The sequence below is a fragment of the Rattus norvegicus genome, chromosome 8 (genome assembly GCF_021556685.1).
Source record: "Rattus norvegicus strain SHRSP/BbbUtx chromosome 8, alternate assembly SHRSP_T2T, whole genome shotgun sequence".
NCBI classification, from domain to species: domain Eukaryota; kingdom Metazoa; phylum Chordata; class Mammalia; order Rodentia; family Muridae; genus Rattus; species Rattus norvegicus.
In genome coordinates this window covers 118,884,477-118,905,196 of record NC_141541.1, presented here as the reverse complement: position 1 = coordinate 118,905,196, position 20,720 = coordinate 118,884,477, and the positions used below count along the sequence as shown (strand labels likewise).

The window sequence follows — 20,720 nt, the reverse complement described above, 5'->3', positions numbered from 1 at the left end:
ACTAGTTGTGGAGTTATTTCAGATTATGACAGGAAGGAGTGAGGAAGCCTTGCTTATGAGGCCTGTCTGGTGTGTGTGTGTGTGTGTGTGTGTGTGTGTGTGTGTGTGTGTGTGTGTGTGTGTGCACGTGTGCGCGCGCGCTGACTCTCGTTTTGGAATGCCTTGCATTCACTCTTACTGATGTTTGGCTTAAATATACAAACAAACAAAAATCCCTTTAGTTTCTCCATCCAGCTTGAACCTAATACTTAAAACATGGAGGAGGTGGGCATAATCAAATGCCTTTTGCAACCCAATGTCTCCCTGACACATTTACAGTGGCAAGTACAGACATACTTGTTGGGAATAGATAGCTATGCAAACTGACCTCCAAATTATTTTCTTTAAGGATTAGATCTCTTAAAAATTTTCAAATTACTTTTATTATTGTCTATATGCCACGGCACACATGTGGAGGGCAGAGGACAATCTATGGGTGTCGGGTCACGTCTTCTACCATGTGCATTTCAGGGATCCAACTCAGGACATCAGGCTTGTTGCAAGCTACTTTACTCACTGAGACATCCTGCCATATCCAAATTCATTAAGACACTAAACATACTTAACCCACATACAGGCACGAAAATAACCAGTATGCATGCTTCAGGTCCCTTCTTCTCAAAGGGGCAGAACTTCCTCCTTCCACTTTAACCAGAATGGACTTGGTGACAGAACCAGACAATGTTACCACTGTACTGGGAAGAGCTGTCAGGTCCAGTTCTCAGTAAAAGGATCTTGGAATGTTTGCACGTGTTTGTCTAGTGTTTTATGGTTAAGACCTAAGAGACAGACAACTGAATATTTCACAAGTAGTAAAAACTGTAAGGAGCGGATCTGTCAGCACACAGCTACAATCCCAGCATCCAGGCCAAAGCAGGACGACCATAAGCTTAAGACCAGCCTGGGCTACACAGAGAGTCCCTGTCTCAAAACAAAAAAACAAAAAAACAAAACAAAAAAAAAAAAAACAAAAAAAAAAAAATACAAGTTACACTATCTTCTGCTCAGAAAACTTCCCCCCAAAACCCACAGTTAACATTTAAACATCAGCACAGACTGCAGGCTTCCCTTGACTGTGCTTTGCAGGTTAAGCACATGCGTGAAGGACAAACACTGTTAGTAAAGCTATGAGCAGTGGTTAATAGGACACTGGAACCCATTACCAACACTTGTGCTGTTAACAGAGCATGCGTGGGCTGCAGCAGGAGCCCTGTACCTTCAGTTCCTTAAGCCCCTGCATGTATCTCCCTTCTACATCATGTATCTGGTCCTTCAGGTCATAGATGTCCTGCAGGACACAGGAAGGGACCATCGTACAAATATATCCAAAGCTCAAAAGAATCAGATGAAGACACAACCTAGTTCATCTAAAACTAGCGAAGTTAAATATAAAAATACGAACATCCACCACTCTCAAACCACTGCAAGAGGCAAACCCTTCCAATGACAGTGGAGCTGGAGAAATTAGTGTCAGTACTTAATTGGTACTGACTTTTCTTAAAGACAGCATTAGAAAACAGAAGCCAGGATATAAATATATGTTTTTAAAATGTATATTAATTCTAACATTTTAAAATTAAGTTTTTAATTTAATAAAATCATAAATATTTTAGCATAATACTTCATTTGCAACTAATAAACTACATAGTAATTGGAAGCAAATTTTACTCTTCATTCATAAGTTTCAAAAAATGTAATATAGTATACACAAGAACTCAGTTACTTTTAAATTACGTAGGCAATAAGCACATTAATAGGGAGAAAGAGAGGGAACTTATACACAATGAAAACCATTTCCAACGATTCTGAGGACACATTTAAGTGATGACAAGAGCACCTGCTCCAAAAGTTTCCATAATATCTTTTAAAGATTTATTTATTTATTATATATAAGCCCACCCTAGCTGTCTTCGCACACACACCAGAAGAGAGCATCAGATCCCATTACAGATGGTTGTGAGTCACCATGTGGTTGCTGGAAATTGAACTCAGGACCTCCGGGAGAGCAGTCAGTGCTCTTAACCACTGAGCCATCTCTCCAGCCCCTCTATAATATTTTTTAAATAGGCCAATTTTTAAATGGAAAGTATTATTTCTTGTGTCCAGTCATGTCATGTACTGTCAAGGTGGACTATAACTGCATCAGGGCTGAGTGCAGCAATGACCCAGAATGGACGGTTGGAGAGCATCCTACTCTGTGCTTCCCCTGCTTGTCTCATCCCCTCTCTGATAGGTATGTGAGTCCTGCACTCATTGATTCATTCAACAACTACTTTGCTAGGGGGCCCATCAGGACCTCTTCCTCAGAGGCTATTCTTTCAAGGGTAAAACTACACAAATGCCAAGAACTATTCAGGCACTGCCTAAGTCCAAGGCTGGAATGGTGTCTCAGTGTCCTTCTGTCCCATGAGAATGAAGCCCCTAAAGGCACATCTTTTCCTTATGCATTTACGCCTGATAAATAGTAAGAGCTCAAAGAGCTCCCTTACCCTGCTGCTCTCCTCCCTGCTGCTGTCCTACAACTCCTCCTCTTCTACTGTCCTGCAATTTCACAAGCCAGGCACCTGCCCCAGTCCACAACAACCTCTTCTGCTACTCGGCAGTGGAAAGGCATGGCCACAGGCAAACCCTCCAGTTAGTCCAACCATTCTCCTCTTGACTCCCACACTGTTGTCAGCTGTTGTCTGTTCCCCTCAACTCTCAGCCTCCCTTTCCACCTGCTCAAGCCAACCCACAGAAATACAAGCAACCTCACTTTTACAAAAAGGGAAGGGAAGGAAAAAGGCAGCTTTCTGTTTGATACTCTGTCTCCTGACTCACTGCTTACTCTTACCTTAGAGTTACGAGTTCACATCAGGGCCAGTTTCTTACATGTTCCCTGAAAGCCTTCATCTGCCCACTTCACCCTCACTGTTCAAGCCCTGGGTGACATTCTCCCTCAGGACTGTGGCTAGGGTTAGAGTTACTTTTAAGAATGCAAATCAGGGGCTGGGAGATGGTTAAGAGCACTGACTGCTCTTCCAGAGGTTTTGTGAGTTCAATTTCCAGCAACAACATGGTGGCCCACAGCCATCTGTAATGAGATCTGATGCCCTCTTCTGGTGTGTCTGAAGACAGTGACAGAGTACTTACGTAAAATAAATAAATATTTTAAAAAGAATACAAATCAAGTCATACTGCTCTCCTATGCAATACAGCAGCTGTGATTTGTATCCCCACTGCCACCCTCCTGCTTTCTTTCATCAGCAATTCCTTCTTCCTTATCCTCCGGCAAGTGTTCTGTGCAATGGCCTTCAAGCTCTCTGAGCTCATCCAAGTGGGGCTCCCCTGCTTCCGTGCTTTCCTCATTTTTATCCCTCCTCCAAGTCTTAGCTCAAAGCTCGCTTCTCTGAGAAGCCTTTGCTATCTCTTTTCCTAGTCTGATGCGATGCCTTTCTAACTAATTTATCCTGCTTTCAGTACCACTGCATACGAGTAGCTGGTTCAACTGATGTGAATCAGTTTGTCTTTTCAAAGGACAGCGATCTCCTGAAGGCCAGATTATGCCTGGCTGTCTGCATGTCCACTGCCAAGTGTTTGAACACTGTGACTGAGTAAGCCAGGGAGTGAGCAAGCGAATGAGTATCTGTTCTCCCAGTCTCCATCCGTTCCTCAGAGAACAGACTCATCAGACAGACAGTCAAAAATAATTGCTTGGTGCATTCCCATCTTCAAAATAAAAGGCTCCGAAACTATGGAGACTCAACTGACGGATCCAGTCAACTTCCCGCTCGCTCAGGTACTTCGTCATCCACATATTCTACTTTTATTATGAAATACTGAGACCCTGGATTCAATTATCTAATAGGATAATGGCTCGAAAGACTAATGATTCCTTCTCGTAGTCCGTGGTTCTTTGTAAATCCAATTATTTTCCACTCAAAACATGGCAAGATCACTCTTAAAGAATTACTTTCATATAGATAACATAATTGCTTGGCCCTGGTAGAACCCATTACAATGCCATCAAATCTTCAGATGAAGAGTACTGAAGAAAAAATAATCTGAGCTGTTCCTCTCGGCTCTGAAATATCCAGGGAGGAGTTCTGAGCCCTGATGACCATGTGTTTACAGAAGCCCCATGTTGTTCCTCATAAGTCACAGAAGTGTTTAAAGTTCCGTGAACTACAACAAAACCAAAGCTGCCTTTCAAAGGCAGACAGACTGTGGCTTACCCGCAGTTCACTTAACGAGGTGTCTGGGTCTATTAAACTACTGGTGTCCCCACTACCCCGTCTGGATGAGTTTCCGCTTAGAGGTGTTGTTGCTGACGCAGAATTTCGAGATGAGGGCTGAAAAAGAGGGGGAAAAAAATGACACTTGTGAGCTGTGTTGTCACAAATGTTTGCTGTGAAGATGAAGCAAGGGGCAGGCGGAGCAGTGGGGACAGTTGAAAGCCCTGGATGAACACTAATAATGCAGCCAAAAGGGGCAATTGCAACCCATGCTGGCCTCAAGCACAGATGCGCTGTCAGGCTAACAGTTGTTTGAGAACTAATGTCTAATTAGTACTTCCCGACCTGGTTCCTAACATTGCTTAAGCATCCCACCTTTGCTAAGAAAGAGGAACTATTTTTGGCTAAGAGCAGGAACATCGTGTACTGCTATGATTTAGCCTGTTCTTCCCAAAGCCACACTGTCAACTAATAGACAGCAGAAAACGGCCTAGAAGACTTGTCGAGAGCCACATGAAACCACTTCAGATGTAGCTGATCCCAGTGAGATATAAAATGTACACCAGACTTTGAAAGCTTTCTGCAGAAAAAACAGTGGGCAAAATGCACCTCGGTCATCTTGGTGGAGTGTCACTGGCGGCTGCAATAGTCTGGGCAAGGTCAGCCCCATGCCACATATAAAGACCCTGACTCAAACATCCCAAAACTAAACTTTTTTTTTTTTTTTTTTGGTTTTTTTTTTCGGAGCTGGGGACCGAACCCAGGGCCTTGCGCTTGCTAGGCAAGTGCTCTATCACTGAGCTAAGTCCCCAGCCCCAAAACAAAACATTTATGTTGAGTCTATATTGAAATGTGTTGGTTATTTGGGTTGAATATTATTTAAATTTTGCTTTTTCTAGAGTGTGGCTGAAAAATTAAAATCACATAGGCTTATAGTTCTGCTCTGCATTATAAAATTTAATACAGCACAACATTTTCCTGACATCTTAAAAAGATGTTTGGAAGCTGGATGGTGGTGGCACATGACTTTAATCCCAGAACTTGGGAGGCAGAGGCAGGCTGACCTGGGTAAAATTGAGGCCAGCCTGGTCTACAAAGCGAGTTCCTAACACAGACAAACTCTGTCTCAAAAAACCAAAATAAAAGAACCACCACCAAAAAATTGTTTAGAAAAATGAACCTTTACTGCAGAGGCACTCGCTCCTCCACAAGGAAGCTATCCTGGTTTCCTTATAGAAGTGATTCATCTAAAGAAAAAGATCAAAAGTATGAGTTTGTTGGTCTATTCCTAGACATTTGGTTTTCGTGTTTAATGGCTTCTCAATGTCAGTTTTCAGAGACTGGGACTCAAAGCAGTAGCCAAGAGCTTTAGGATGACGTCCAGTGAAATGCACTCTTCTCTCCTCGCAGGACTTTCACATGATCTAAAGCTGCAGGAATCTTGAGAGGTCAAGGACAGGAAATAGACGATGGGAAGATGCTCTGTTGGCCAATTGTGCTCAACGGAGTGAAAGAGTCACAGGAAGCAGGGGGCTGACCTTGAGAACTCTGTCCATCAAGAATTTTATACTCACTCTTGTGTAATTTTCAGCATACTGTTTGTCAGATTTTTCATCCAACTAGAAAAAAATTAGAGATAAAAATCAAGAGGACGTTCAGCATTGTTGACTTGTTTTGAGGGGAGAGGAGCAATCTCAATGGTGTGTTCTAAGTTCATTGACGTGCGGAACCAAAGTAAATACATTAAAACTAGAACAAACGTTATGACAAAGTGTCAAGAACTTTTAGTTTGTATCCTAAAAAAGATAGACCAAAGCAAGCAGCATAGATTCAAAATTTTAGTTTAGACAGATTTTTCTTTTTATGGTATTTAAAATACATTAAGGAAAACTACATACAAACCTCGGCATGAACACTGCAAACATCAATACAAAATATAAACAGTAAGATACAGAACAATGCATAACACTATGCAGTGACAAAAAGGTTATATGAGCTTTTCCTTTTTCACAGCAAACTCAAAGTACAAAAGGGTACAAAAATTGGCCTTTCCCCCGCCAAGCCCTGTTCTACAAAGGACAATCAACCCACGTCTCTCAGGATCTCAACAATGTTATAGACACCTTCTCTAGCTCCTTCCCCTGCTTCACTCTTCTTCACAGAATGTCTTATTCCCACACTATTACACTGATCCATTTGTTGGTTGTCTGATCTCTGTCATGCAAGCCTTATGTCTACACAGACTTTCTGTACTTGAGGAACAAGGACCAGCACCTAGTGTATAAGGGCTCAGAATACCCATCTGTCCTCAAGGACTTCACGTTTTAGTAGCATCACAGTAGCAGGTCATCTCAACATGTGACATGCCAGTCAGACTACCCTGCCTTCTGCTGCTAAGCCTCACTTTTTCTAGCCTCCCAGACCTGCTACAAGAAGGAAAGTCCCTTACAGACCTAGTCCAAAACCCTAGTTTTAGCAAAGGGGAGAAATAGAGGAGGGAGACTTTGCTGGAGGTTGAGCTGTCAACAAAGGTCTCAGCGAGGTCTGACCGTGCTTCATGAACTACAGCACACATCTGCTTGTATACACTGTTAACCACACTGAAAAGGTAAGAGCAACTTCACAGCAAATAGAACAGCCACAGCCCTGAGCACTGAGGTCACCCTTGCCGGCCCATCTGCAAAGAGGAGTGAAAACTTTCTTCAGGTGGCTGCTAAAACAGGAAACACCAGCGTTCGCTCTGCTCAGATCACTTTACTCCAACTTCCTCACATTCGAAAGGTTTTAGCGTATTTTTTATTATCCAGTTATCATGTTTAATAAAGACCTTTTACGGGGCTGGAGAGATGGCTCAGTGGTTAAGAGCACTGACTGCTCTTCCAGAGGTCCTGAGTTCAATTCCCAGCAACCACATGGCGGCTCACAACCATCTGTAATGGGGTCTGATGCCCTCTTCTGGTGTGTCTGAAGACAGCGACAGTGTACTCATAAACAAAATAAATAAATCTTTTTTTTTTTTTTTTTGGTTCTTTTTTTCGGAGCTGGGGACCGAACCCAGGGCCTTGCGCTTCCTAGGTAAGCACTCTACCACTGAGCTAAATCCTCAGCCCCATAAATAAATCTTTTAAAAAAAAAATAAAGACCTTTTACTCAGTTCTCTATCAGTAATACAAATGCTGGGTTTTAACGTTTTATTTTTTACTGTAATATTTCTTACTGTAATATTTTCAAGAGGAATCATTTTAATTTATTTGGATTTACTTAAAAATAACATCAAATGTTACACAATAAGCAAGCAGTGACAGCTGGAATTTTAATATTGCCACTGTCTGCTGTACATGAGGAAAATTCCTTCTCAGTCTGCTCTGACGAAAAGCACTGTCCGAGAGTTAATATCATTCAAAGCCAAGAAGGGTAGTTTCTTAAACTGCCTTACTCCTCTAATTCATTTCTGCTAATACATTAATGAAAAAAGAAGTATTCAAAATTCAGTCTAGTCCATCTGAAATCCTTCTTCATATCACCTCTCTTATAAAAAATGGCCCCCAAACTGACCCACTTTTCCAGACCATCACTAGGTTATGGATAATCGCACATTTCAGAGACCACATCGCTGAAGCAACACAATGCTGACTACAGTGCTCACTGTATTCTGACAGTCCAACTCAAACTGATCATGAGCCAAACCTGAGCAACCCTTAAGGCAGCATGAAGCAGCCATGCTGCAGTCTGAGCGTTTCGACTCAGCCGGATGCTGCTTCCAGCTCACTTCTGAGACTCGCACTGTAAAGCTTCCGGAGACTCTGAAGGTGGACTGCCATGACAAGCAATGTTTACAGTGAAGACTGAAAGGACCTGCCAGACCCTGAAATGGCTTTTTAAAGCAATAAAATATACTCATGCTCAAGGTATAAAAGTACGCGCCAAATAAAATGCTTCCAGGGTGGTTTGTTAAATGTAGTCATTGAATCACAGTTGCCGATTAACTTCTAATAAATGTCCTTCATTTGAAATATTTGGAGAAAAGTGTTTCAAATTTAGAATTTTTTTCAATTGTGGAAATAATTTTATCTCTTGGGGATGGTACCCAAATCTAAACAGAATATACCTGTATTTCACACTTTATGTATGACAGTTAAAGTTAATTTTATAATTATTTTTAGTGTAACTTAAGTTTGAATGCAACACGGCTTATAAAACACCATGTCAATATTCAACAACCTTTAGATTTTAGAACAAAATGACTTTTGAGTTTTTCTACTAAAAATACTCAACCTAATAATAAAATCATCTAAAAGTTGTTTAAAGAAAAAACCTCACAGAAAGTGGATCTGATTCCATAATCATAGAAAGGAAAGGAACAGTGACTTTAATAATTTCCTGAAATAAACCTGGCCAAGGATCTCTCTCAAAAGTAGATGCAATGAGTACTAGATCAGCACTCTTAGACTCTTCATTTTCCTTTACTCTCGCCTGGCCCACAGAGTAAGGCAAGAGGTTACAGCATATGAGCCCTGTAGTTTTGTGGAACTGGCTGGCGCCTTTTCCAGCGTCTCTTGGGTCCAGGGTATCACCCTGTGAGCATATAGTGTGCCCACAACACAGCAGCTGGAAGGCACCTGTCAAAGGCAGAACTGGGGACAGTGAAGGATGTGCAATGCAAATCCCCTTTTCATTTGCTCCAATGAGGTGAAGTGAAGCATATGCTTTTTAAGCTAGAGGGTCGCTTGTTTAGAGGACATCATCAAAAGGCAAAAGTAACTATTTTATAGGCACTTAAAATACAAAATGCAATGACTCACAGGCTACACAGTAACAAGAATCCTTGGAAAACCCCGTCCTAGACAATCTTTTGCTTACATTGAAGAGTTATTTAATTAATAGAGGCGGGAAGAGACAAATTGTGAAGTTCTTCATTTCTACATAATTACTAAAGCGAACTGATGTACAAAGGCAGAAATGAAGCTATGGAGAGAACAGGAATGTAGAGTAAATGCAATTGTATTTATGGGAGGAAAGCAGGTACCAGCGGACCAATGGCATGGCTCCCTCAGCAGGTAGGCACTAGCCACTGAGCATCATGACGTCTGCCCACCCCCAGGACTACATGAAAAGAGAACTCCTGCGAGTCATCCTCTGACCCACACACATGCTCCATGCCAATGCTCACATACACAAAATAAATTAAAATGTTCCCAAAATTAAAACGAGGTTACCAAGCAGGTTAATAAAATGGACAGCATCTCAGAGAGTAATTGGAAACCACCTTTCAATGTGGACAAAATCCTTGGTTCAATCCACAGCAAGAAGAGACTGCTGTACAGCCAGATTTAAGAAGCAGTAATGTGGAGTAATTAGGACTGCAATTGAAATCATTGAAATTATTTTCTAGGACTAAAATAATTCAGAAATAGCTACTTCATACCATAAGGGAAGTGCTAATAAGAACCAATCTTTGCATTTCCAGAACGGCCACTTCTCATTCCCTCCAAAGTGCTGGGCGATTAGAACGGGGCTTGTCTGTATGGTGCAAGCCAGGGGAGGGGAGGCTAGAGAGATGAGCCCAGAAGGCAGCTCACACTGTACCTAAATGGTGAGTGCCAGGGGTTGCCATGGAAATTCTGCTTCTATGCAGTCCTCACAGCTGGAAACTACTAGGAAGGGTACCTCAGACCAACAGCAGAGTCCACTTTAAAACAGAAAATCAGTGGCATTTTACTAGGTAACATTTTATTATTCAGCTTTTAAAGTCTAACCATCATTTTAGAGCTTTATCAAAAGCAAGAAGGGGGCAAGGAGTGAACCAGAAGCATCTGAATATGGGCCAAGTATGAGGGGCTATTAGGAAAGTACTTATTTCCTTAGGAGTGGTCTGTTAGGTATGCATATCAAACTGACTAGGAAATGACATGATTAAATGGATTGGCTCTAGAATAATTCAGAAAAAAAAAAAAAAAAAAACAGTGAAAAACATCCCAAACACGATAAGCACTGATATCGGGACTCACCGAAAATGCTGACAAGCTCTGAGGGATTCCACAGGGTAAGAGGGAAAGGGTATTTTAAGCACATTTTAACAAACATATTCCAAAATACTTCTGTTTCATGTTAATATGTTCGAGTAAGTTAGAGACCTAACTTTAAAAAGAACTAGGACACATGCTGTTAGTCACAGGGCTGCACCAACACAAGGAACCCATGCAGTCACTCACGCTGGTCAGGTCTGCGATGCCGGCATCGTCCACCTCAGAGACAATGCTTCCCCTACGATTGGAGCGACTAAAGTAATCAGCAGCAGAAACCTTTCAGCCAGAGAAAACGAAACGCTTTAAAGTCAGAAAGGAAGAAAGAGCACTAGCTAAGAGTGGGAAATTGTATGCCTCTTTTAATATGATGTTTGATGAAGTAGCATGAAATGAAAAAAACTTTTACATTAACTTATTTTGAAAAGCAAAAAAGGCCCTGGGTTCGGTCCCCAGCTCCGAAAAAAAAGAACCAAAAAAAAAAAAAAAAGAAAGAAAGAAAAAAGAAAAAAGAAAAACAAAAAAGGAAAGAGGTACCTGAGTGAAGTCACATCTCCTAAAACAAGCCTTCTGCAGCATCAAATGCAATTCTGTGGTTCAGAAACCACTCCCTGCCTGAGTTCACGACACGCAAACCTTGCGTGCTGAAGGCCCTGGGAACCTTTGACTAAGGAGGGCAGTTTTCCAGGCTATTATCAAACCTCTACTATATTCTACAATATTTTAGCTCATTATAGCTATCAACTCTGGCAATACTCAATGTCCACAACAATTCCTTCCTTTTCACAGTCATTATATCAGGAATCGTTGGACAAAACAATGAAGATTGGCCTGGAAAGTCCCTTCCCCTGCTCTTCCAGCAGCTGAGTCTCTCGAGTGAGAAGTCACCGTCTCTGAAGACTCTTCCAAGGTCAATCTCACATGACCGCCCCAAGGCGCTCCACCATGTGCACCTGCTTTCTCACTCTTGAGCTATCTTCACCTGGGTTCCTTCGTCACTAGTTTACTGCTGTGTCTTTAATAGGAGATAAGCTCAGAGATCTGTCCTCCTTGACTTGACGCATCACTCCTAGCACTTAACAGTGTCTCAGGTATAGCAGGCACCTATCAAATGCCTATCCCCACTCATCAGTTAATCTGTCTGTCTGTTTGTTTGTCTTGAAACAGAGTTTCTTTGATTAGCCTTGGATGTCCTGGAACTCACCAGGCTGGCCTCAAGCTCAGAGATCTGCCTACCTGTGCCCCAACTGCTGGGATTAAAGGTGTGCAGCAGCGCCTGGCTTCATCGGTTATTCTTACTTAAGCTGTCTGCCTTGCTTTAAAACTCCTCACCAAAAAGTGAATTCAGAAACCCATCCACAGGGACAAAATACCCTTAAAAGTATGAAGCCTGCTAAAGGCCAACAAGAAGCAATAATATTTTTATTCTTTAAAATAGTATTACAACTTGACTTATATATACTAATATTTAGTAGTACCTACTACTATTTAGAAGTTTGGAGGTTATCTTCCATAGTATCCACTGAGTACATACACTAAGCCCAACAGAGTAGACAGCCACTAGATCTCCACTGTACAAAAACAACCAGGAGGCTGTGGAGGTCAAGGCCAGCCCAGCATCGTCACTGAACAGCGCCTACCCTCGCCATTCCGCTGCTTCCGGGTGCTTCCAGGTGCTGTGACTTTTATTTCTAGTTCAGCTATGAGTGGGAGCGTGACCTGGTTTGCTGAGGGACCACACCTGCTTTAATTAGATGAATTTAATCTCATCAACATGTGGTGCTCCCTTCTGAGAACTGTGGGTTTATAATCATCCACACTAATTCAGCTTGCACTAAGTGGACCACTTGTTTGGAAGGAATTACAGCTTCATAGGCCTCTTCTAGCTCCAAGTTGACAAATCATCTTCTACTCTATAATTTCCACATCATTTCCTTATAGAGAACAAAATTGTCATTCAGGAAAATTTCCAACTTCTTTAAAGAATAACCTGAAGCTGTTATAGCATCTACAATGATAAGTTAGGTAAACGTCTGAACTGATGTTTTAAAATCTTGCCATTAACAGATAACAAGGGTCACAGTCTTAAGATCTGGACACACACTGGCTTAACTTACATACAAGAAGCAACAGGTGGCTTCAAGTTATAAGCACTGTAAGATAGTACAAGTGTGACTCTCACTTGAGAGGCTCATTTTAGAAAATAAACAGATAATCAGGTATGCATAAAGAAAACAAATAAAATGAAAGTTTTTCAATAAAGGATTTGTACATAAAACATGTGAATCTATGATTCATTCTCAATAACACTTTACAAAGCAAGCTGGCCCCATAAGCTGTATGTAAGGAAAATGCTCTCTTTGTCAAATGCATATTTTACTTGGCAGCAAATCACATAGCCGTACACTGTTGTGATGTAAAAGCTGTTTGTTTGCATGCAGACCATGCTCACCAAACTCTCCCTTCGCCCACGACTGGCACGATCAGAAGACACAATGCTTGCGGTGTCATCATCGAAGGGCTACAGAAAGTAAAGCAAATTCAGTTCTCCGCGGGTCTCACTGATTGTGAACACACTGGGACAGGCAGTTCAAAAGGCCACTCTCCATGAGCAGTCGGCATGGGCCGGGGTGCAGCATTAAAGAGATAAGCTGCTATCCTTAAACAAAAATACTTCCCAAAAGCACAGCAAATAGAGTAAAACTCTATCTTTTATCTAAGTTTAATGATGGTGAGGGTATGAGTAAACCAGACAAGACCAGCTAGAGAAGACTTGCAGATCTGTGTGGACCCGTAAGAGGTCAATAAATACACTTAAGATTTCAATTTGGGAAAGAAAAAAATGATGTTTTAAAACAAAATAACATATGTCAAAGAGGTTCCTACCAGCAAAGCTCTGAGGCAGTGACTCATTTCCTGGCTCTCATTCCTATGCAGCTAGCAGTGCCGGTTATCCCCTTCACAGGGCTGTGTTCTTCCCACTGCATTGGAGAACTCATCTTTGGTACAAGTAAGTCTCCTGTCTCCATTCTGATGTCATTAAGATGCCATTCTGGCATCACTATGGCAGAAATTCTGAACCTAAATGGCAAATGAACTAGAATCTAGCCAGCTCACAAGAACAGGAGCCACACTAATTTTAAAGTGTGCTATCAAAAAACTATGCCAGGGGAGGTTGGGGATTTAGCTCAGTGATAGAGCGCAAGGCCCTGGGTTCGGTCCTCAGCTCTGGGAAAAGAAAAAAGAAAAAAAAAAGTATGCCGGGGAGGCTATATTTGGCCTATTAAAAATATCACCAGGTCTGAAAACTGTCAAGTAGAATTTGAGGATACAGTGGGTTAAAAGAAAATGTCCATCTTTTGTGAAAAAGCCTGTATCCCCTAAACACACATGTTAGTTTTCATTACATATAGGAGTGGAACTCTGAGATCTGCAACTCAGATGACCATAACTATAAACATAAACATGAAAGAAAGCCCAGAATATTCATATTTTACCTGCTATAAAGTAATCCTAATGATTATTAATAATAATTTCTCCAATTTGGGATAATCTGTAAGAATAACAATACAGTATACCTAAAGTTATCATTTGTTTGGGGATTGTAAATTAGTATAGTCCTTTTTAGTTGTCAATATATGGACATAGATACCAAAATGAAAGCAGATATGCTCTAAGCCTGGTGGCCAGCACCTTTAATCCCAGCACTAGGGAGGCAGAAGCCAGTGGACCCCTGAGCTTGAGGCCTGTTTAGTCTACATACTGAGCTACAGACCACCCAGAGCTACACAGAAAGAACCCACCTTAGAGTACAAGGGCTGAGAGATGGCGCCACACTTAAGATCACTCCCTGCTCTTGTAAGGGACCAGGGTTTGATTCCCAACAGCCACATGGTAGCTCATAACCTCCTGTAAGTACAGTTCCAGCTTCCAAGGGCACAGACATGCACATAGTACACACACATATGTGTAAGGCAAAACATTTATATGCATAAGACAAAAATATTTTTAAACAATGCATATGCTCTTAAATTCCTATTATTTCCTGATAAACAATTTGTCTTCCTGAAATACTCATGTACGTATATACTCTGTGTTTCTGCAAATGTGTGCATGTACAAGGGAGAGAAAGTTAAAGAGTGTGTGTTCATCACAGGGCTGGGGAGACGGCTCAATAGGTAAAGTGTCTGCTCTATAAGCATGGGGGCCTTCACTTAGATTCCCAGAATCCATGTCAAAGCCAAGGTGAACTATGTGCACTGGGTACAGTGGCTCTCTGGCTCACTAGCCATCCAGTCTAGCCAAAACAGTGATCTCCAGGTTCAGTGAGACTCCATCTAAACAAAGACACCTGACACTGACCTCTGACCTCTGTATGTGAATGCACAGCTCATGTGTACACACAGATAATGTCTGACCATCTAAATGACCATCAATACTAAAATGATTTTAGAATAATATCTATGCCTTTCTGGCACAGTACACTGACATTAAAAAGATTTGATAATATGTAACTATCTCAAAGTGGTAATAATTGAAAAGGGGTGTAACTTACTGTTAAAAAAATGTCAAAATAAGGATGCTATGAATCTGTGTGCACTGACACAGCATGCTTTAAGAAGCAGAGAGGAGTAACACACACTGGAAAGGAAGCCATTTGTTGTCAAAGTGAAAAGCACTCATACGTCTCAAAAACGTCTCTGAAAGTACACATGTGCACAGGTTCCGTGTTACTCTGGACTAACATTACTTACTCATAAACTACAAAACAAACTAACATTCCAGAAAGAGCAAGTTGTTGTCCATAATGAGTTTAAGAGTTGGTTGTTTCCCCTCTCGCACCACTTCCCAGCCAGAGGGCTTAGTGATGACGTAGATGGCAGCAGAGGGACATATGCAGGAAGGCCAGAGCAGCACAGCCAACAGGAACAGCACTACTTGAAAGACAATGTGTTCTCATGAAGCAGTACGAAAGCTTCAAGGCTACTCAATGCCTCAGCTCTAGACTCAGTTAAGCAATTACTTGGGTCCACACAAAAACAGTCAGTTAGCATGTTAGTACTTGATTTGTATGGACTTGGGAGCACACAATCCATGCACAAGATGGTGAAACACATCACTCCATCCCAGCGTGTGACTGCAGAGCATGCGGAGAGAGACACGAGCTCACCACAGGACTGCTTCTGGAGGAACTTGCTCTGGATGAGCAGTAACTGTATTCGGACGGCTGTGAAGTTTCCAAGAAGAAAAACTTTACAAGGTCAGCTCAGTTCCTCTGCTCGAGTACAGTAACCCTACCCTTAACAGTTGATGCCCAAGGTGAAAATAGCTGCTTTCCTTGGTCTGACACCCACCTCACACCCACACTACATTGGGAGGAAATGCCCCAGTTTCTCTATAGACTCTCCTCAGATGTTAACTCAGAACTTCTAGTTAGTCACCTTCTCATAACTGGCTGAGTGAATGGGTCGTGACTTGTAATATAGGACCTGTCCTTCCTATATCCCTCCCCCTCTCCTCATTTAGACTTACAGTTCGCGAACCGTAAGGGTTATATAATCCACCACCATGCAATGACGCCTGAAGAACAAAAGAATATTACTTATCTGTTCAGCACTGGAGTTGTTTTAAAAATAGCTTCAGTATTTCGGAACTTCATAATTTAAAAAGTGTTAAGAGATAGTGTGTTATACTCACTTACATACATGGTTCATTGTATCAGTTTCATTATAGCCTCATCAATATAGTTGGTTAGAAAACACACCGCAGTATTTTCTTTCGCCCTCGTGTTATAACATGAGGAAGCAAACAGGTATAAGCACTCCTGGGGCTCCAGTCTGAAACTGGTCACAGAACAACAAAAGGCAGAAGCCCCAACAACTGACATGTCACACAAAGCTATTGGTTATGTTTTAGTTCAACCTGCTTAATAGATTTTTGACTGCCATAGCAGAGGGTCATAACCGCAGCCAAAGAAAACTATGCCCAAAAGAGCCTGTTTCCTAGGAGGAAACAGATTCTAAATGTGAGCCACCAGATGTCGTCCATTTCTACAGTGCCAAAGAACAGGATTATTTTTCATGCTCATCAGGTTTTGCATCCTAAGCACAGGCAGCGTAGACTGCAGGGCACGTGGAGGAAGGCCACACAGCTCAGCAGCCAACAGTGGCCCTACTGCAGAGCAGAGCACACTGGAAGGAGGAGGTACAAACCAGACTGGAACTTCTCAGCAGACCAGAAGTTACAGTAGGGGAAGCCTATGGAAAAGTGCACTAGTCAGACCTAAAGCAAGGCGAGGGGAGCTGTGACAGCCACGCGTCCTTGGAGAGTACTGACCCTGCTCTGACTCTTGGATGTCCCCATCGGCTCACTACACAGAGAAGAAGACTGCAAGAGAGGCAGAACAACAGGAATAAGCAACAACAAAGGCAGGAGCAGGCACTCACCGTCATGCAAGCAGAAGACTTCAAGTTATGATTTTTGATTCCATAAGTCACTAGCCAGTCCAAAGCAAGTCAAAGTAGTATAAAAACATATGAAATAAGAAAAAAGTCACTAAGAACTTTCTGAATGCTAACTGTTAAAGGTACGAAAGAAAATCACCTCCAAGGATTGTCCATCAATATGTCTATAACCTTTCTATTATAAAATTATTGGCAGGGTAAGAGACGAGGACCCAGCCATGCACTGAAGAAAGGGGCCCCCAGCACTGGGAGTGCATCAAACTGTGCTCTCAGAGCAGTCACCAGTAGCTCCTGGGGCCCTATTAATGCTTTTGTGACAGACTCACAGTGGACACAGCATGACAGTTAACCAGAGAAGCCGCACTGGCCAGCTGAGTCCATTCACTAAAATCACTCTTTATAAAGAAATTACGTCTCTCCCTGCTGTCACTTAAGACACAATTTTCAGGTCTTTTCTCCTAAACCTCGACAAACAAGAATAGTGACACTATGTGTGCAGGCAAATTTTTAAGTTGATAGCATTTTCAGTGCTCAAAATTGAATCGAGAGCCTTGCATGTACAAATGAATTATAATATCATACAGATTTGCCCCCATTCCTCAATACTTTTCACTGCACTAGGCATCACGTTAAAGCACGCTTTCAATGTTAAATGCCAGGCAGTTTTGGCACAGCCTTTAATCCCAGCACTTGAGAGGCAGAGTTAGGCAGATCTTTGATTCAAGGCCACCCTGGTCTACAGAATGAGTTCCAGGGCAGCCAGGGCTACACAGAGAATCTTTGTTGTGAAAAACTATAAAAAAAGAAAAGTTAAATGTCTTGAAAAAAAAAAAGTTTCTACCTGCCTGCGGTGATGTGGGTAGCTGAGGCAGGATGACCAAGCTTTGGCTACAGAGACACACCAAAATCCAACAAAACAAAACAAAACAAGCAAAAACACAAAACAGACAAAAAAGAAAAATGGTATTCTAACATTCCATTAATATTCTAACAAATCATAACATCCGCCTCATGGCCATCATATGTGTAGCTTATATTCTTGCATGTAAACTTTTTAAAAGTGTACCTAGCAGTGAGGGTATTGATGCCTATTGTTTACTCTGCAACCAATCAAAAGACTGCACAGAAGCTGGACATGGTGGTCCCACCTTACTGCCAACCACTGAGAGCTTGAGTTTGAGCTCGGGCTACGTAGACAGTGAGCCTCTGCCTACAAACACAAAACCCTAACATGCAGGGAATGCTATGGCTAAGGAAATGACCTATAGAACCTTAGCGGTAAGAAGGTGATGTTCACTAAACCTTTTCCGGTTTGAAATTTTTCCTTTCAAGCATGGTAATTTAACAGCTCTCTCCAAAGACACACTCAGGAAGATTATATATGACTCAATACCAAAACTGGCATATATCCAAACCATTCAGGGATTAGTTACAAATAGTAAGGATGCAAAATGGGGGTTAGAGATGTATTAAGATACATGAGAACAAAAATCTTCAGACAAACCCGGAAATAGTAGGTAGAGGCAGGTTTGCTATGTCTAAGACTGCTATAGTTTCTCTGGTCAAAGTAGAGGCCACTCTGCAAAAAGCAAAATTTAATAGTTTTCTTAGGATCCATGTTTTTGATGCAACCACAACCAAGACAAACTTTGAACACATAGGCAAAATCTTGTACTGTACAGGTTCCTTTCCCCCCAGAGCAAGGAGAGCAATGGGTCACAGCAAAGACAGGGCAAACAGCAATGGTTTAAAATTTCTTAGAAAGGATGGGCATTAAAGGTCAACAACTTCAAACAAAGTCTTCCCTAATTATTACTATTTAAAGATCAGACAATACAGCTTCAAATAAAAATGAAACGCAAATCGCTCTGTAGGAAAGAGCCTGAAGGACCTAGGGCTGCCGTCTAATCACCACTTTTATAAACTACCGGGGTGCAGAAAGCCCTTCTTGGTAGAGGCTAAGCGCATGTATGGCGTCCCTGACTACAACCTCCCTTCTCTACTGCTGACACTACTCAAGGGCCTGCCCCTGCCCCACACCCTCTGAGCCCTGTCTTCTGCCATCTCTGCCACTCACAGCTCAACCAGGCACCTCAGCTCCTCTGCTCTGGCCACAAGAGTGGAGTGCCCCATCCTCCAAGGCCTCTCTAATCTGTTTTCAGCTACATCCCCCCCCAGCTCTCCCCTTCAGCTACATCCCCCCCTCCCCTTCAGCCACATTCCCCCCCTCTCCCCTTCAGCTACATTCCCCCCCTCCCCTTCAGCCACATTCCCCCCTCTCCCCTTCAGCTACATTCCCCCCCCTCTCCCCTTCAGCTACATTCCCCTCCTCTCCCCTTCAGCTACATTCCCTCCCTCTCTCCTTCAGGTACACCCCCCTCTCCCCTTCAGCTACATTCCCCCCCCCTCCCCTTCAGCTACATGCTCCCGAGGCTCCCATGGAATCCCAGAACTGGCAGGAAGCTGGAGACTACACTTCTGCCAATGCCACAAGAAGGAGAAAGAGGTGTTCCAAGCACCTCGATTCTGTAGCATTTGCTCTCTACAGAAACACTTGGTCAAGTGACTGAAATGGAAAGCCTATTTGTTCTGCGGTGTAAACACACGGGTGAAAGGGTCTATTACACACACCACTGTTTCTACCAGGAAGTATAGTCCAGGCTCCTACGAACAGACTCTGGGAAGGAAACCTACTCATAATTCGGTGCTATCCATAATGCCACAACTAGATCAGCCTTCGGAAGCAGAACTAACCAGTGGGTCTTTATGAGAACCAGAGGGTCGCTTCTTCATCCCAAGGGTGTGACTGTAAGAACGACTCTGGAAATACATATTGAAGTTAACTTTAGAGATCATATAGTGAAATTTTAAGAATGAAACTCATCATAAAGTAACAGCAAAAGTCCTATGATACAGAGCAGTACACACGCAATCTACTTCTTGTCTGTGAGTAGCGGACTCACTGAACTTGGAAGGCTGATGCATGTGGCCTCAAGCACGTCATTCTCTCTGACCTCTCCTTACGCACACCACTATCTAACCTGGTGTCTGGGCAGCTAAAGGAAACCTATTAGGACACAGAATCAGAGGGATGTCTGTGGAGACCTTCACTGCACCTTACTTGAGTTTCATCCCCCCACTTCCTTGCCTTGAGAATGCTGCATGTGGCGAGAATCCACTGCTACAGTCATCTTATCTAAAGTAAAAGCAAAGCTGTAGATGAACTTAAAAAAAAAAAAACATCATGGAGGCACTGCTGGAGACAGCATTCTTCTTCTGGATTCAGTTTATGTGTATATGCCACATGTGTGCACATGCCAAAGAGAGCATGGGTCCCTAGAACTTGGGTTATAGTGGTTGTGAGCCAGCCAACATAGATTCTGAGAACTGAAAAGCAGTAAGCACTCTTAGCCCTTAGACTGCACACTTAGACCAAGTTAGCAGATCAATGGTATATGCTAAGAAGAGCAATGTCTAAATATATGTTCTGAAGCTTACACAAAGTACTTTGAAAAGATGGTTTTAGATATAGATATATATCTCACTTTTCCTGGGGGGACAAAGGACAGTCCTGTTACTAACAGACAACCAGCAGACAATAAGCTCAACCTATGTAGTGAGACTGTGCCATTGCAAGTACCTAGACACCCAAGGGCAGCTACTTCACATTGAGTCAGATCCTCAGCCATAAGGATAAATGCATTTTCTTATTGTGAGTGTTCTTTTATACTTCACTATGAACATTCTAAGTGAAAACTAGGTAGTCCAGAAACTTGGGCAAGCTAAAAGAACCAGCTGCAACAAATTGCCCTGTGACCTCCACATATATGCCATGTGACACACATACACAGGTAAAATAAATAAGCATGAAGTTAAAAAAATAAGCAAACCAATCTTCCTGTGCAGCAGGTAAGCACAGGGTGCCAGGTCTTCTCTCAAAGACAGCTGAACTACAACAGACCTTAGCAACATTCAGGGAT

General features: G+C 42.3%; 1 protein-coding gene across 51 annotated transcripts in view; it reads right to left on the bottom strand.

The window, feature by feature from the left end:
* The window catches only part of Lrrfip2 (LRR binding FLII interacting protein 2), a 102,704-nt gene that overhangs the window by 29,943 nt on the left and 52,041 nt on the right, over positions 1-20,720 (bottom strand). For 22 of the 51 annotated variants that reach the window (XM_087561489.1, XM_087561493.1, XM_087561499.1 and 19 more), the window contains 3 exons: positions 5,828-5,872; positions 4,254-4,370; positions 1,256-1,327 (listed from right to left, as the gene is read on the bottom strand). In XM_087561489.1, the coding sequence (XP_087417615.1) occupies positions 1,256-1,327; positions 4,254-4,370; positions 5,828-5,872 (234 nt within the window). Of the gene's footprint in view, positions 1-1,255; positions 1,328-4,253; positions 4,371-5,827; positions 5,873-10,465; positions 10,556-12,728; positions 12,798-13,162; positions 13,331-15,446; positions 15,504-15,808; positions 15,857-16,488; positions 16,534-16,612; positions 16,664-18,244; positions 18,320-19,494; positions 19,561-20,720 lie in introns of those variants that run through there. The other 29 variants (XM_087561506.1, XM_087561515.1, XM_087561498.1 and 26 more) reach the window with 6 other exon arrangements.